At 35.5% G+C, this 16171-nt stretch overlaps 2 protein-coding genes across 3 annotated transcripts; one reads left to right on the top strand and one right to left on the bottom strand.

Annotated features, from left to right (window-relative positions):
- Positions 1 to 25: 25 nt before the first annotated feature.
- LOC140060559 (cytochrome c oxidase assembly protein COX20, mitochondrial-like) lies at positions 26 to 9615 on the top strand. The gene is made up of 4 exons (XM_072106827.1): positions 26 to 189; positions 7834 to 7951; positions 8346 to 8409; positions 9056 to 9615. Exons 1-4 carry the CDS (start codon positions 169 to 171, stop codon positions 9141 to 9143), a joined length of 291 nt encoding a protein of 96 aa, XP_071962928.1. The 5' UTR covers positions 26 to 168; the 3' UTR covers positions 9144 to 9615.
- Positions 9610 to 16167, bottom strand: LOC140060555 (G patch domain-containing protein 11-like). Of its 2 annotated transcripts, none has more exons than XM_072106823.1 (8): positions 16078 to 16167; positions 15623 to 15717; positions 14668 to 14897; positions 14212 to 14253; positions 13676 to 13887; positions 12371 to 12517; positions 11780 to 11861; positions 9610 to 11116 (listed from the first exon to the last, which is right to left on the bottom strand). In XM_072106823.1, exons 2-8 carry the CDS (start codon positions 15670 to 15672, stop codon positions 11061 to 11063), a joined length of 819 nt encoding a protein of 272 aa, XP_071962924.1. In that variant the 5' UTR covers positions 15673 to 15717; positions 16078 to 16167; the 3' UTR covers positions 9610 to 11060. The 2 variants fall into 2 exon arrangements, with proteins under 2 accessions (XP_071962924.1, XP_071962925.1); XM_072106824.1 differs by having other exon boundaries at positions 16082 to 16163.
- Between the last annotated feature and the right edge of the window lie 4 nt (positions 16168 to 16171).

A 16171-nucleotide genomic window follows, 5' to 3' on the forward strand; every position in this document is an offset into this window, starting at 1 on the left:
ACACTAACAGCCACGTGATAACGTTCCAGATCAATGATTCCCAGGGGCCAGGTCAGTGTGTCGTTCTTTTTCGGTACGTACACACACGACACATGCTTCTTCGCCCCTATCTATGAGAAAGAACTGTAGGGCCTAGCCGTGGGCCTAAAGTTTATTTGACAGTCAATTATGGTTAACAGTAACCAAGAAGTAAGTTTAGGGCACATATGATTAACGACTAGCCCTATAGTTAGGCCTACTTACTAGGCTAGTCAGTAAGTAGAATAGTTATTTATAACGCCGTGGTTAGGATTCCGGCACCAGAACTCAACTGCCTAGCGTTAGGGAATCCGACACGCTATTGCGCATGCCCAGAGCGAAGTAATTATAGCTTTGCACTTACCGCGCACCACCACACCACCGAGAGTCGGAGAGTGTTAGGGATTTACTGTAGCCTATTGCCTATATGTGACCTGCTCTGGCAAAGTGAAACATAAGTCGAAAATTTAAATTTTTCAGATTTGTATTCTATCTGGTAGGAAATGTTATATCCTTTACAATGATACCAAACTTAATATTTAACATGAAGGGGATCCCGAGATATTGTACGTTAAGTCGAAGCATGTATAAAGAAATATACAAATAACAGTTTTGAGAAAATCATGATTGAATGTCAATGTTATTTTATAAAACAACAACACAAATTAATATTTGTTAATCTAATAGTGTATACTTTCTAAGTATCACACAATCACAAAATATGATACAATGAAATGTTTTTTGGTAGGATATTGATTACTGTGACAATGCATACAAAAACATATTTCCACATTCTATGTTAAGTACATACTTGTGTTTCTTTTAAGCACTTGCTCAAAATGGTAAAAAAGGGGGTAAATTAATGTTTTTACACTAAAAAAACTGTATTATTCTTTAGGAATTAATTGAATGTATACAATAAATTAAGTTATATAACATTAAATACCATTTCTTGAACTACTGGATTTAAGTACGTTCTTAAAAGTTACTTAAATAATTTAAATTTTAGTTGTGTAGTGCCTGCTGATTAGATAACAAATACAACTTAAATAACATTATGCGATTGCTTTAATCAATTAAATAATGGATATGTTTTAAGCACATACTAATGTATTAAGTTTGTTTTAAGCATTTACTTACAATTGTGTAATGTTCATGAAATTATGTTGGTGTAAGGGCATAATCATAGCCTACAATAACATGAATTAATACAATACTTATTATGTAAAAACAATAAATATGGTAGGCCTATGTGATATGTAGGCAAATAAAAGTGCCACTTAGGCCTAGCCTACCTATCCTAGCTAGGCCTATTATTTGCCCTGCAACCTACCTAGGCCTAGCTAGTCTAGTCTAGACCTGCTAGGCCTACCCTAGGGCCTAGCTAGGCTAGGACAAGTAGGCCTAGAAGGACCCAGCCTGGAGTCCAAAAGGCTACTTAGTAGGCCTAGGCTAGTCACTACACTGGCTGTAATAATTTAATATCATAGGTCCTTTGCTACTCTCATTGTGTTTTTATTTTTTAGTCATTGTATTTGGCCTAGACCTAGGCCCTAGACTAGATCCATCGATTATCTTAAATCTGAATTGTTTACACTCTCTTCTCCGCGTAAAAAGTAAACAGGTCAAAGGTCATTATAAGGATAAGCCAATTACAGTACTGTATTTCTACTACGCGCTAGCCATTACGTGGCGTATCCTTGACAACGGATTTCTGTTGTGTAAAAATCACGTCAGAGAAGCTTTTTACCTCCTCTAATTCCCGCTGAAGAGCCAAAAATATTGAAAACCACTTGAAATACCCACTGAATATGGCTTATGAATATTTAAATTTTCAGACTCTACCATGTTTCTAAAGGTAGCTATACAAATATTTTCATAAACTGCACAGTTTTCTAACAGTGTTTCATGCACTTTATTTCATTTTTTTGCAACAAAATGAAATCAAGACAAAAAAGGTACTCATTAAAATCACTTATTTAGCCCTTTTATAAACTTAATTCACACAAAATGAAACTTGATCTTGATTCTTAAATAGTTGTAGATTCCAAAAAGGGGAAAACCCTATTTTCACCAAGATAGTGATTTTTAACGTACATAGTACTTCTATAGGTCAATACACTGAATAAAGATCAGCGAGTTATGTTTCACTATGCCAGAGCAGGTCACATATAGTTAGTCGTTGCGCGAGCGAGAGAGCGATGGATGAAACTTGTAGACCAGTCGTATTTGAGGTGTAGGTGTCACTTTTTGCAGAATTTACTTCATGTACTTTTTCTGGGGTAATTTTGGCTGTAGAATACGAATATGAATGTTGATCGCGACGGGGAGGGGGCGTTTTTGAGATATGAAGGGTCAAAGGTCAAATTAGGTCAAATAAGTCATTTTATGAAGAGGAAATCGTTTAGATATGTTAAATGCAACAGAAATGTGTTGTCTAGTTGATATAGTCCAAATAAACATCATATCCAAAATTTATCGAAATCGGACACCGGAAAGTGGGTTAATTGGCATAAATTCAAAATGGCCGCCATTTACCATTTGAAGTTCCCATATCTCCTCAACGGTTGGTTTTAGACCACCTAAGTGCATTACGAGTAAATATAAATGTGACATTAAACTTTCAAACTAGCATATTTAAATTACCATATGACGTAACTATGACGTCATAAGGTAGTTGTGACGTCATATATTATGTTATAACTGCTTAAATGACATTATCCTATGCTAAAAAAAATGTAGAAACCGCAGGAAAACAATTTTCTAACATTTTCCTGTTGAAATGAACATGATACGGTCAGACATCAAAAAGGTTAATTAGCATAAATTCAGAATAGCCGCTATATAAATGTGGTATTAAACTTTCCAATTAATATTTAAATTACCATATAACGTACCTATGACGTCATAAGTTAGTAAAGTATGATGTCAAAAGAATGCGCAATTGGCATATTCTAAGAAAAAATATGTTTTAAATCTCATGAAAATAGTAAAACATCCAGGTTAAGATCATCAACTGTGTATCCGCATGGGCTCTATCCATCCATATCTGGGAACACAGGTACTTTTTGTCGAGTCGGGGAATACTGTAAAAATCGTTGGCGTTCACTTCGTAGCCTCAGCGCCTAGAAAACCGCGACGTTCCATTGACCGCGAGTACGTCGGAGGGCTATTATGCATTCATTATTGCCAGCTATGCAACTATTAAACAATAGGTACGCACTTGTCTGGCGGTATCCCTTTGTACGAATCGTTCAACGTTGTGTCCAAACGCGTGATATCATATTCCATCCAGGGACCAAAATGTGTCGTAGTATTACTTTCCAGGCGAAGTTTACTGACGGTTACGTTATGTACTGTGTATCGACGTATGCTACAGCAAAAACGAATTATGTTAATCTGATACGTTTGTAATGAGTTTAATGTCGTTTATTTCCACCCTTACCTAAAAGCCATCCTAAATCTGGAGGGGCGAAGCAAATTTGGTTAAATGACACCTCTAGATGGCCGGAAATGGTATACTCTCGCACATAACATTCATGATAAATAGCACCTCTAATTAGTCGGAAAAGACACTCTCATGCAGCATGCTACCAATGAGCAAAACGATCGTATTCGTACCTTTTTTGATCATTCACTTGCGTTCAAGTTCAATGTGAACGTACGTACGTCTAGGGGAATCCCCAAAAAAAGCACTTTGTGTGAGAAGGCAAATTCAATGCTTATTATAGCTCTACCTATATTTATTTACAGCAATTTGAAGAAATTAAATATTAATCAATCTTCTAATAGTAACCCACACTCTAATAATAGTAACCCTCCTTTTAATAGTAATAGTGTAACCCAGTCAATAGTCAATCTATAATAATAACAACCCACTACTCTGATAGTAATAAGGAGATAATGCATGTTGATCTCGGGTGTGGGGAAGGATTGAGTGTTTTTGAGTTTATAAGTTAGTTAGATAGTTAGTTCTGTTCAAACAAATGTGTTTATCCGTACTGTTTTATTATTTTGCTATGAGCTGCTGACCGGAATAGTTGGGGTGGGTTACTATTTTCAAGTAATAGTAACCCACTACTCTAATAGTAATCCCCTTCTAGTAGTAACCCACCCTAAAAAACAATCAAAGAATAATATAATAACCCAGGGTTACAATTAGAAGATTTACGGTATACTTTATGCATGCTGACTGCCGTGATCTAAACAATATAGGTACGTACGCTATTGTCTGGCGGTGTCCTTTGTACGAATCGTTCGTGCCCCAGCTCACTTTATGAGTACGATACACGCATCAATATCATGTTACATCCAGGGATTTCAGGTGAAAATCGGCAATTCATTTGCAACTCGTAAATTTACAGACACGTATCGCTCGACATACGCTCATACAGTGAAGAAGGTATCGAGTTATTCACGAACGAATTTTTCAAATTAACCTTTTGTACTGTGTGTGTGGGGCACGTATTTGGAGGATTTTCAGAGATGAGGGTGAGGTATTGGGCATGTCGGGAATGGGGGTTCGCCCGAACCATAAAAACCCCTCTGGCTACGCGCCTGTACATATACATAGAAAATGCAATAGTTCATCATCAAAATACAGTATTACTATTATGGAATCAAACCACCATACACGCAAATTCCACATTTATCAGTTGGTCTTTGACATTTTAAACCATAATTATTATATGATGCTGGCTGTTTATTTTGTAGAATACATTTGGTATGATATAGCCATGTTTATTGGAATTATGTTGGTTCAGGGACAGAGAAACATTGTTTTATGTGATTTTCTACAGCTAGTTCTTTAGGGCAACCTTATTTTCTTTTATTGTTTAAAACATGATCTCAGTCAGAGAGGAAATATGTTCATGCTAGATGCAGCTTTCGTAATAAATAATACATTCAATATCGTTGTAGTATTTTCACAATGTTTCCACCTGAACAATGATGTCACCTGTGAGAAATCGTTGGTTGATAGGGTTGCTGAATGTATTGTTATAATCAGCTGAATATACGGGTAGTAGTACACAGCATTTATTAGATTTATGTATACAAAAATAAATGTTTTAGCTGTAAGACTACACACACGACACCATAATACATCTACACCTACGCTATTATTATGCCAGCTAGTTATGTACTACACCAGTACTAGGCCTAGTAGTATAGTAGTAGCCTACTCTAGAAGCCTGTCAGTAATAATAATATAAGTTCTAGGCCCTTACACCACCTAAAAATCGGGGGAAAAAATTTAAAAACAGTAGTACACATGTTTATGTAAAGCTAGCGCTGCATGCAAAATAAGCTAGAGAAAGATGTTTCATGCATACGGTCACAATACGCTAGGCTAGTAAAAGCCTACCCACTATTCACTTGAGCGAACTTTATATGCGGTCATCGCGGTTTAAACGTCCTTTGTTTACATACGTCGTACGCTGGAAGCATTCATATTCGGGCCTAGACAATATCATTTTTGATCACTGAAAACGCGAAAATGAAAAGTTCTAACTAACTTTATACTACACAGTGTATTACTAAAACAATTTCAGCATATAAAACCGATCAGATTTATAAATTATTTTCACATTTACGTGAATAAAATTAACAGCAACGAAGTCTTTTTTAATCCAATTTACTCATAATTATGTAGAAAGTGCGCCCTCTATTGTCTAAATTTGTTTTATTTTGATTAATTTCGGCTCTCAAAAATCAAGATTTTAAACGTTTATATCTTTAAAAAGCCCCCACGTTAGTCCGATCAACAACCAGATTCGTAATCTACGTCAAAAAATGCACTAGAAAAAGTTGGTTTGGAAAATTCTGCAGAAAAGTGACACCTGCCTCCAGATCCGACTGGTCTATTGGCCTAGCCTAGGCCATATGAATTAATAATTAAAATACCACTACGCCACGCGTTGAAATAATTATTATGATATTGATAAGAATCAGCCTATCTATCTATCTAAGAATCGTAATGCTGTAATTTTATTAGACAGAGTGAATAGCGTAGCGACCCCGACTTCCCGAACGGTTCTGTTTTTTTCACATCATATCTGCGCGGCGGCTGCCGTCAACAAATCAACTTGTATACGCATGTTATTACAGTATAATGCGTTATATGAAATCTTTTATTTTGTACTTGAAAAATCATAAAACTAGTCAGGAAGCAACCATTTTTTAAAATTACGAAATAAATAGGCCCCTGGTCACATTTAGCTGGTAGGCATCTATCTAGGCTAGTTCGCCGTGGCGCAGCTATAATCCATCGCTGTTTATAGTCTGTAGATGGATCGAGTATAGAGTCGCCGATTACCTCACTCTGGGCATGCGCAATCGCGTGCCGGATTCCCCAACGCTGGGCAGTTGAGTTCCGGTGCCGGAATCCTAACCACGGCGTATTTATAAATGCTATTAATAAATATTATAATAATAATACTGTTATGCGCGATTTGAACGATTTGCGCAATTTGAAATTGCGCAAAAAAAATCCTTGCGCAATTTGAATTGAAACATGTGTTTCAAATTGCGCAAGCAACGTATTAAATTGCGCAAGTAATCTGCAAATTGCGCAAGGTTTTTCGACAGATTGTGAAATCATGCAAACCCATATTTTTATAGTAATTTCTAAGAATGATTCAAAATTTCCTTATTTTAGTAGTGCAAATATTGTTATAAGTTAGCATACCGTCGAAGAACCGACGAAGGAAAACGAAGCGGTGGTGTTCCACCAGGCGGGCGCGGCGCGGGCGGCCGGCTATACTACTCTAGCCTAGCTAGGGTCTGGACTACTGATACTGACTAGGTTACATGGCCTAGCTTAAACTAATATTAAAAACTTAAAAAGTGAGTATTAAACATTATCTTCATTGAAATGGTCTTATTTATATAATAAAATACTAAATTTTAAACTCCTCTGCCTAGGCCTAGCCTAGCCATGTATGGGAAAATTTACAGTTCGTTTTCAAATTGCGCAAAGGTGTCATATTGCGCAAGAACTATCTTGCGCAATTTACAAATTGTGCAGCGCAATTTAAAATTGCGCAAAGATTTTCTTGCGCAATTTGAAATTGCGCAAGTTGATTGCGCAATTTGAAATTGCGCAAAAAAATCCTTGCGCAATTTTAAATTGCGCAAGAATTTTTTGCGCAATTTCAAATTGCGCAAGGATTTTTTTGCGCAATTTCAAATTGCGCAAATCGTTCAAATCGCGCATAACAATACTGTAGGCTAGGCCTAGCTAGTTTACTTTGTTGCAATAAATGGATTTGATTTGATTTTATATAAATATAAACTAGGCCTAGGCCTAGCCTTTAGTTAGTTACTATGTCGGTCGGTTGGTAAACACCAACTTGAGCACGCGACTGCAGCCATGTATATATATGGCCTTGTTTTTCAGAAATGTAATTTCAACAAAATTGTTCATATCGCACGTAAATATATTTAACTTATAAAGCCTGTAGAGTAGTAGGTATGCTTGGCTTAGTCTTTATAAATAATATGCTGTGCATAGTGGTTTGGTTTTGGCATGGAACTCAACTTCACATCGGTTTCTGACCGACGCTAATGCTAAGGCGAAAACCTAAAAAAAACATCCCTCTTCTCTAGGCAATGGTGGGTGAAAACAAAACCACTAGACCTCTAGCTCCAGTACCACAGCACAAACCAGTCGAAAAAATATGTGTTAAACTTTGTTCATGAGAATGTGCATGCATGAGCAATTTTAAATTGACCAATCAATTGCGTTAATTCTGCCGGAATAATATACTTTATATAAATAATGTATTAATCTCTTGTTATACTTTGTAATTTCAGGATGGCTGGTTTGTTCGTGTGTCAAATGCATTTCATAGTGTTCCTTGTATGAGAACCTCTCTTCTGTATGGGATCGGTGGTGGTGTTGGCACTGGAATTGCTTACTTCTTGTTCACAAGTAAATAATACGCCTTTGTTTACGAAACGGAAGACATCTTCTTCTTGTTTTGACACACAATTCTGTGCAGGGAAGTGTAACCTGCAGAAATAACATACAGTAGTGTGGCGAGTATATTTTCTGAGGAAAAGTTATTAAGGATTCGTAATTAAAAAGAAAGTAATTTAAAAATGGTTAAAATCCAACCGAGGGTTACACTCTGCACAGCATTGTTTGTCATCGATCGAAGATGTTTCGTGAAAAAGAAGTATAATGTTTTACAAAATTCATTGAATGAATAGATAATTACTGCATTTATTTTTATTTAATGATGATCGCAGTGTATGTGTCCATTTTTAACATCTTAATTATTGTACATTCTATAATAACATTTATTTTCTTCTTACTGTTACAGGTCGAATAAAAAGAGCATGTGATTTTGGAATTCTTTCAATGTGTGTTGTCACATTGGGTACTTTGTAAGTTATACCAAAGAACTTATAACACAAGAATCTCCTGTTCGTCCGAAGCGTGTAACCATTTCGAAAGGCATTGTGGGATAGAATAGAGCTATGGGTGGCGCCATTGTGAGCCATGGAGTAGGGCGCCCGCATCAAATTAGAAAGTCAAAATCATAGAGGGGATCTGCTAATGCTCTAGGGGGAATAGAGTTATTGACTGAGGAGTAGGGCGCCTGCATCAAATTAGAAAGTCAAAATCATAGAGGGGATCTGCTAATACTCTAGGGGGGGTAGAGTAATTGACTTCCTAGTTTGGAGGGGGCGCTGCTCCATGCTGTGAAATGGCGTCGCCCAGTTTGACCTTTTAACCCTGTACTTCCGATACTGTGTTTTGAATGCAAATTGAAGAACAGGAGATTCTTGTGTTATAAGTTCTTTGGTTATACTTTTACATGAGAAATGGCACTCTACACAACTAGATAGTGGGGCATTCAATTCATCATCTTATCCATTCCAAATTTCACTCCTGTCACTGTCAGACGTGTAATACTATAACATTTCCATTAAATGGTAATTTGATCCTACATCTTTTGCTTACTTGGGTTTTTTTCCAAGTTGCATAGTATAGTAAGCTTTTTAAATTACATTTTATTATTCTTTTCAGTGGCAAATGTAGATATTCTAGAGCACAGAAAAAGTTAGCAACCAGACAACTGCAAAGAGTTGATGCTGGGCCTCTTGATGAAGTCTGATGAACTCACAGTGCTACATTGTTATAGAAAAACATACTTTAACAAAGAAGCTATGGCCTAGAACATGTCATCTAAATGAAGTTAAAAGATGAACTGCCGTTAATTCAGGATGAAAGTGCGAGAGTGTCAATTATGGGAATGGCATTGCAGGTCATCTGACATTGCTCCTGTATTTTCATTCAATACGTTTTAAAAATATACTACTTACACTATTCTATACTACTCCCCAACATACATAGTGCATGCGAGTGATTACTAAAGCTCGGTTCTCACTTGGATGCAATGCAAGTAAAGTTGACCAATCACAAGCAACAGTTCAAATTAATGGTGTCATGATTGGTCAAATTACTTGTGGTGCAAGTGGGAACCAAGCTTAAGTTACTTACTGTGTGATGTTAAAATCAAATATTTTGTGAGGTTTTTGTAATGCAACACTGTACAATAGTGAAAATAAAGAAAGACTAGATTTAAAGTGTAAAATCTCTTTAATATTTATTATATAAGTTTATTACATATTGTTCTTAAGATACTTTATTAATATTCATTGCAGCCTGTATGTAGCATAGACTTTAGGTCAGACTAAAGTATCATAAGGAGTATCTAATATTTGGCAGATTTAATAATTTCTGCTTTTTTTTGACGAATACCAATTGAAATAAGAACATTTAAGAAGGAAGATTGAGCCAGCGTAGTGTACAAGATTATACCAGACTACAGTCATACATAATTGACTGGTGAACAGAAAGTAATTGAGCAAAGTTTACTGTTCAAAAAAACAAAAAATCTTAAATGAGGGTAAGAGCAATCAGTCACACAAGGGAACAGAACTGGATATATTGACAGATGAAAGATCAAGTGCTTACTCGCTTCTCTACACCATCTGTTGGCAAGCATGGCAAGTGTTCATCAATTAACAAGTACCTTCAGTGTGATGACACAATTCCTAGTGAAGATGGTGAAACCATTTCTGTCACTGACAGTCCAAAAGAGCAATGTTCTAAGTACCTGGTAGGCATATTAAAGACATTTTTAATAACCCTGATTTTCCATCTGGTCCACTTGTGCTTAATCCCCACCCTGTGGTTGAAAAAAGATCATGATACTGGAAAGAAAAGCGCTTCAAAAGTAAGCACCACTCCATAATATTGATCGATGGAGCTTGTTTGTATGGACTTCTTATCATGAGAGCCTGAAAATCTTATAAAGATCATTTTACCTGATACACACAAGCTTATCCCACTATAGACTAAACTGCAGGCAGAGTATACAAAAATCTGTTGGAGCAGTATTACTGCTCCAAAAGATTTTGGATGTAATGTTTAATTAAATTAAACATTACAGTACAGTCTCTCCCAGGATCACTCTGACCAAGGCCCTCAATTTAAGAATAAATCAATCACAAAACTGCTAGCTATTCAAATGTCTACCACAGATTGTACCACGCTGAAGGCAATCACCAGTCAGAACAATTCATAGTTAGAGAGGGGGGAAGGTGTAACCAAATAATGGTGAGGACAAGAAATGTATAAACAAACACAAGATATTATTATGGGCTCATACCATAGCAGGCAAATTGCTAACTTAACATTACTATTTTAAATCCTACTAATTATTCATTGACGACGTGCACTGATTATTAACTGTACATTGTTGAGTAGGTGTTTGATAAACAAAATAAAAGTCCCTCTTACAATAAAATAAACAGTTTTGTTACTTTAAGAGGACCCAGAAACCAAATTATATTCTCAATTAATAGCATATCCTATACTATTTCACAGATTTAAATAACTTCCAACTGAATAAACTCCGGAATAATACAAAGTTATTTGTAATTCAAGTTCTATCATCATTTCAAACAAGGAGTATTACAGATATACACTAGAGGTTGTTGAAAACATGCTGTCTGTTGAGTAAATGTTACCTATGAGCATCTGAATCATCTCCTGGGCAGTTGGTTGATAAGTCTTCTCTATCTATAAATCAAGAACAGGTTACATATACATTACCCAAAGCCAGCATTGCTACTAAACGTTTTATTTGTTTATTTTTATCTTTTAAATGATCAAAATGGAAGTTTCTTAAAGCTATCAAACTAGTTTGACCAAAAAGTATGATGTGCCCAAATATGGTAGTGATATGACGTCATCGTGCCCGTATATGGGCACATCACATTTTTTTGTCACATAAAGTTTGATAGTGTAGACAGCTTTAAAGATGTGTTCTTCATTTTTTTTCCTGTTTTTTTTTTACAGAAGTGATGAACTTTATGAAAACTACAAAATTAGCTATTCAATTTTGGGGATAATACATATTGAATGTTTACACTGTTAATATCATTGTGCACATGTGTAAATGGCACAACTTGACTTAATCAATGTTAAGTTTGGAACTATTATTCTCAAGGCATTATGTTGCAATTTACACCTGGTGCAACATAGAAACATTTTTAGACAATGGCCATTCATATTTGCAGTATGCTATTTTAAACGATAAACAAAATGATCAAATCTGACTTTTAGAATCACTGTATAACCGAATATGCACTTTTACTGCTTGGATTAGGCTGGCAAAGACATATACAGTATATAATATAGATATATCAGATATTTTTTGTTTACATAGAGTAGTAAACTTACCATTAAATGATGTTCCACACCATATACAGTAAAAGTGTTTTGTTCTTAAATATCTGGTAATGTCATCTAATCGTTCTTGAATCTAAACAAAAATTAATCAAGTGAGTAAGTAATAGCCAATGATGTCGGACTGCAATGCATGTTAAATTCCAAGTTATATGTACTGTGTGCCTGAATTTTAGTCACAATTCTTTATTGGAAAACATGTCATAATTTTTGTCATCAAGTAACTCAACCAAACCAGCTTCCATTTATTGAAATATCTATAGAATGTCTTTTACTCCTTCATGTTTTTATGGAAATACTAGGAAAAGATAGGAACAACTGGCATCAATTGGGAGAGACCTATGCCCAGCAGTTGGACGATATGAGCTGAAGAAGATTGTTCGACATTTAACAAATGTAATTTGATTGTAATCTTGTTAATTAATGAACTAGTATGTTGAGGCTAAACATTACTGTCTCTTCATGAAAACACAAAATTTATTTCATGTGCGTAGTGTTTGTAGACACAAAAGTGTCACTTTGTGGCATAGCCAACGATTAACTACTATAATACAAAGTAATAATCATCTAAACCAAAATACCAACCGGTATATCATCTCCAACATCTTTTTGTGCTTCTTCTTCTTCACTGCCTTCATCTTCTCCATCAACATCATCATCGTCTTCATCCTCGTCTGTTTTTGGCCTCAAGTGTTTGGGCCAGTACCATAGAACAACAGGTTCTTCAACATCCTAAACAAAAATAAAACTGTTATTCTGCAATACCTAGCCAGCCTAGGCTAGCTGTAGTAAACACACTGAGCCATAAGGTCACACTGCGTGCCACCAATTCTTATTGCCATTTCACAACACTCTCAACAAACTATGAATTACTATAGAGGTTTCTGTACAGAAACATGTTATAATGCAAAACATACGGTACAGTGAGGTATTAAAACTTAAGTCATAATATCTTAATTTCTACAACCCAAATAAACATTAACAATCAAAATATTCTTTTTCTTTGGCTCAGACACCGACAAATTCAGGTACTGTATATATGCTATTATTTTCACGGTGGTTTAATTTTTGAGATTGGGAACCTTTATATTGACAATTACGTAGAAAACTAGCCACCGATTCAAAAGGGAAAACCCAGAAGCAAATTTACACGCACTTATAACATCCACATCGTTATCATGAACACAAAGCTTCCGTCGTGTGTCAGTTTCACAGTGGAAGGTTTGTGATACAAAACAACTTTAAAAGATATAGAAACATTAATTTACTAGTACAGTAGGCCTACTTCCGTAAATGCGGGTGAAAGCCTACATAGACCTTCTCCTAATTAGGCTTAGTCTAGGTCGGTACGGTGGATGTTGAAACTACTGACACTGTATACGGCACCTTGACTAGACCTAGGCTGTCTATTTGACGAAAAAGTTCAAGGTATGTTAGGCTTAGGCTAGAATATACAGTAACTTTTAACTAAAATGGCATCCGTAAAAATATAAACACGCAAAAACGTTCCAGCTGGTGATTTTTTTTTTTTTACCATATTTAATGAGAGTGATCCATCCAGCACTTGCTGATCATTTGGGACCCTCAGGTAAGGCAATGAGAGTAAAGCATCTTGCCTAATGATGCAATTAGTATGGTAGAGATAACCTTGAATCCTTGCCTATCACATGCTAGTCTGATATTATCATTACACCATCACTTTCCGGTATACTGTATACAGCATCCGCCGCTATTTCTAAACGGTGTCCCAACCCGAATGCAACCGGGCCTAACGTTGCTTAACTTTGGTAATCTGACGAGAACCGGTGTTTCAACGCAGTATGGCCGTATAAAACATATATATATATATATAATAGACCCAGAGACTGAAATCCCGTCAGTTTCACTTACATGTGTGCGATCCAGTTGCTCACAGACATTCTGGCTCTTATAGAAGTCCTTTTCTACTTCTTTGTTCACCCGTTTTTCTCGTACACGCTGAAGGAATTCACCTTTACTTCTTTCTTGGTTTTGCATTCTATTCTTTCGCATCTGTTCTCGAAATAACTCAACATCTTGTTTTTGTTTCTTCATTTGTGTTTCTCTGCCTAGTCCTCCTCTACCTATAAAATTAATAAATAAAAATTATTTTATCTTGCCTGTGTATTTAAATGTGTAGTGTAAATTAAATGTAGGGTTTAAAACATCTGATAATATTTGATTTATTTCAAAATTGTACAAGTACAAATACAGATAAAAATGAACACAAAATGCAATAATTTTGTATGGTACCAAGGATAGTCCTCTAAATCACCAAAAGAGGATTTACATCCTGAGAGGTACCCATAGACCTATTTCGTTTAGATTTCTTTATTTAGCAATAAATAGATAAAATAGATGTAACTACACTGGTGTTTAAATTGTAGTAAAATAACTGTAAAGTTTACCTGTTTTAATTTCAATTGGCACAGGTTCTTTTCTTCCAGTGCCTATACAAAAAATAAAAGCAAATCATTTTTAGATAAAGCACAGACATTAAATAGATATGGCCTCATACTTGTCATTTGTTTTCTTGGTCACCTCTTATGTAATACAATATTTTTTCACTACTGTGGATGAATTATGAAAAATAATTGCCACCTCTAACGGCATTATAGGAAAACACAGCAGTTGCAATTTATATATCTTTTTACATGGAATAGAATGTTGGGAGGACTACACAATCTTACAATTTGTCTTTGTATGTCTTAATCAAAAGATTTAGTCAGTAATCAAAGTATAGTACATTTTATTTGTCCATTTATATTTTTGCGAAACTGGCAAAAACATGAAAATGCCAACAACAATACAAATTAGTACAAAAAAGATATGAAAATACTAAAAACATATAAACAATTTATTACCTGATTTTCCTAGCCCCATTCCCTTTGAATATCCCATCTTTTGCAGCATAGCAAAGCCTTTATTTTCACTGCTAATTTCATTCTTTAAACCTTCCTCAAGTTGTTCCCTTTGCTGTATTTTCAAGGGTTTTTGAATCTTTTTTGATGATTTGTTTGCCTCAATGTGTCTACTTTGTGTCTTGTTCTGCTTGGCTACTTTACCCCATGCTAAACCAGGATTTACTGATTCACTAGTAATCAAAACACAAAACAGCTTAGCAAAAAAATCATCTTAACTATCAATGATTTCACTTAAATAAGTTTTCAAAATAAATACAGTATATCCTCTGGTATAATCCCACCCACCTAGAACACGAAACTTGGGCCAATGGGGGTGGGACTATACTCAGGGAAACCATGGTTCAGGAAAAAACTCTGAACTGGCTAGAGAACTACATCCAGATGATCCCAACATTTCCACATGCGCACAATGAAATACTGTAACACGACGGTCATCGGAAATCGTAAGCTCTTTATTGTCTATTTTGATTAATCATTTTTGATGAGAAAGTGGTTACATATAAATAATGATGTACAAACTTATTTAAATTATTGCAACATGTACACAGATATAAACAACACATACAACAAAAAAGGGGGATGGAAGTTTTTTTATCTTTGTAGTTTTACTGGGGGTTACCCCGGTGAACTCGTTCACAAAATAGCCCCTGTATCAGGGGGATGACAACCTCTGATAGGACAGTGATTAATTTACTAAAGACATAAATAACTACACTATTTAAACGATTGTAACATGTGTTTAATATTTTTGGATGATGTTACCGAAATACAGATTGAGGAAAATGTTAATAAGACAACTGTATTTAAGTTTTTCAAGTGTGTCTTAACTATGCCAATAAAAATGAATTTCCATTTTAAGTGGATCAATAACATTTCGTTTTTTATTGCATAATACCTTTGTACCAAAAAGTTGTCAGACATGTAATCTTCCTCCTCATCTGTCATTATTGTTTTTGCAGTGAATGAAGACAGCAAATCCTATTCTGAAAACTGAATTTAAATAATAAATGATTATACAGTAATATTGTTGACATACAGTGCATTATTAATAATAATAATAGCCTAGCTAGTCCTACTACTAGCTACAGGGCCAGCCCTTACTCGCCAACCTAGTTAGGCATAGGCTATGCCTAGGCATAAATAGTAGGCCTACTAGGCCCTAGCTAGGCCTGGCCCTAGCCTAGCCCTAGGCCTATATCTAGGCTAGAGTCTTAGAGAGAGGGCTGGTGGTGGTGCAAGCAAGCTAGGCTAGCATGCCATTTTGATGAATCGAAAATACTAAACTGTTTGTTTGCTTGGTTCTGTATTACATTATCATAATTTAAATTAAAGTAAAGCTAGGCTACTCACTCACACTTACGCCGTACAATAGATACACTGTGTGTACAGTATTATATCAAAGACCTAGGCTAGGATAGGCGCGGCCTATACTACTAGCCTCCTT

This window comes from Antedon mediterranea, chromosome 10 (assembly GCF_964355755.1).
Source record: "Antedon mediterranea chromosome 10, ecAntMedi1.1, whole genome shotgun sequence".
Classification (NCBI taxonomy): domain Eukaryota; kingdom Metazoa; phylum Echinodermata; class Crinoidea; order Comatulida; family Antedonidae; genus Antedon; species Antedon mediterranea.

Coding starts and splice junctions, on each gene's coding strand:
- LOC140060559 (XM_072106827.1), top strand. CDS start 169: ATGGTTAACAGTAACCAAGAA. Junction 7,952..8,345: donor TGCTTACTTCTTGTTCACAA/GTAAATAATACG, acceptor TTACTGTTACAG/GTCGAATAAAAAGAGCATGT. Junction 8,410..9,055: donor GTTGTCACATTGGGTACTTT/GTAAGTTATACC, acceptor TATTCTTTTCAG/TGGCAAATGTAGATATTCTA.
- LOC140060555 (XM_072106823.1), bottom strand. CDS start 15,672: ATGACAGATGAGGAGGAAGATTACATGTCTGACAACTTTTTGGTACAA. Junction 14,254..14,667: donor AATGGGGCTAGGAAAATCAG/GTAATAAATTGT, acceptor TTTTTTGTATAG/GCACTGGAAGAAAAGAACCT. Junction 13,888..14,211: donor GCCAATTGAAATTAAAACAG/GTAAACTTTACA, acceptor TTAATTTTATAG/GTAGAGGAGGACTAGGCAGA.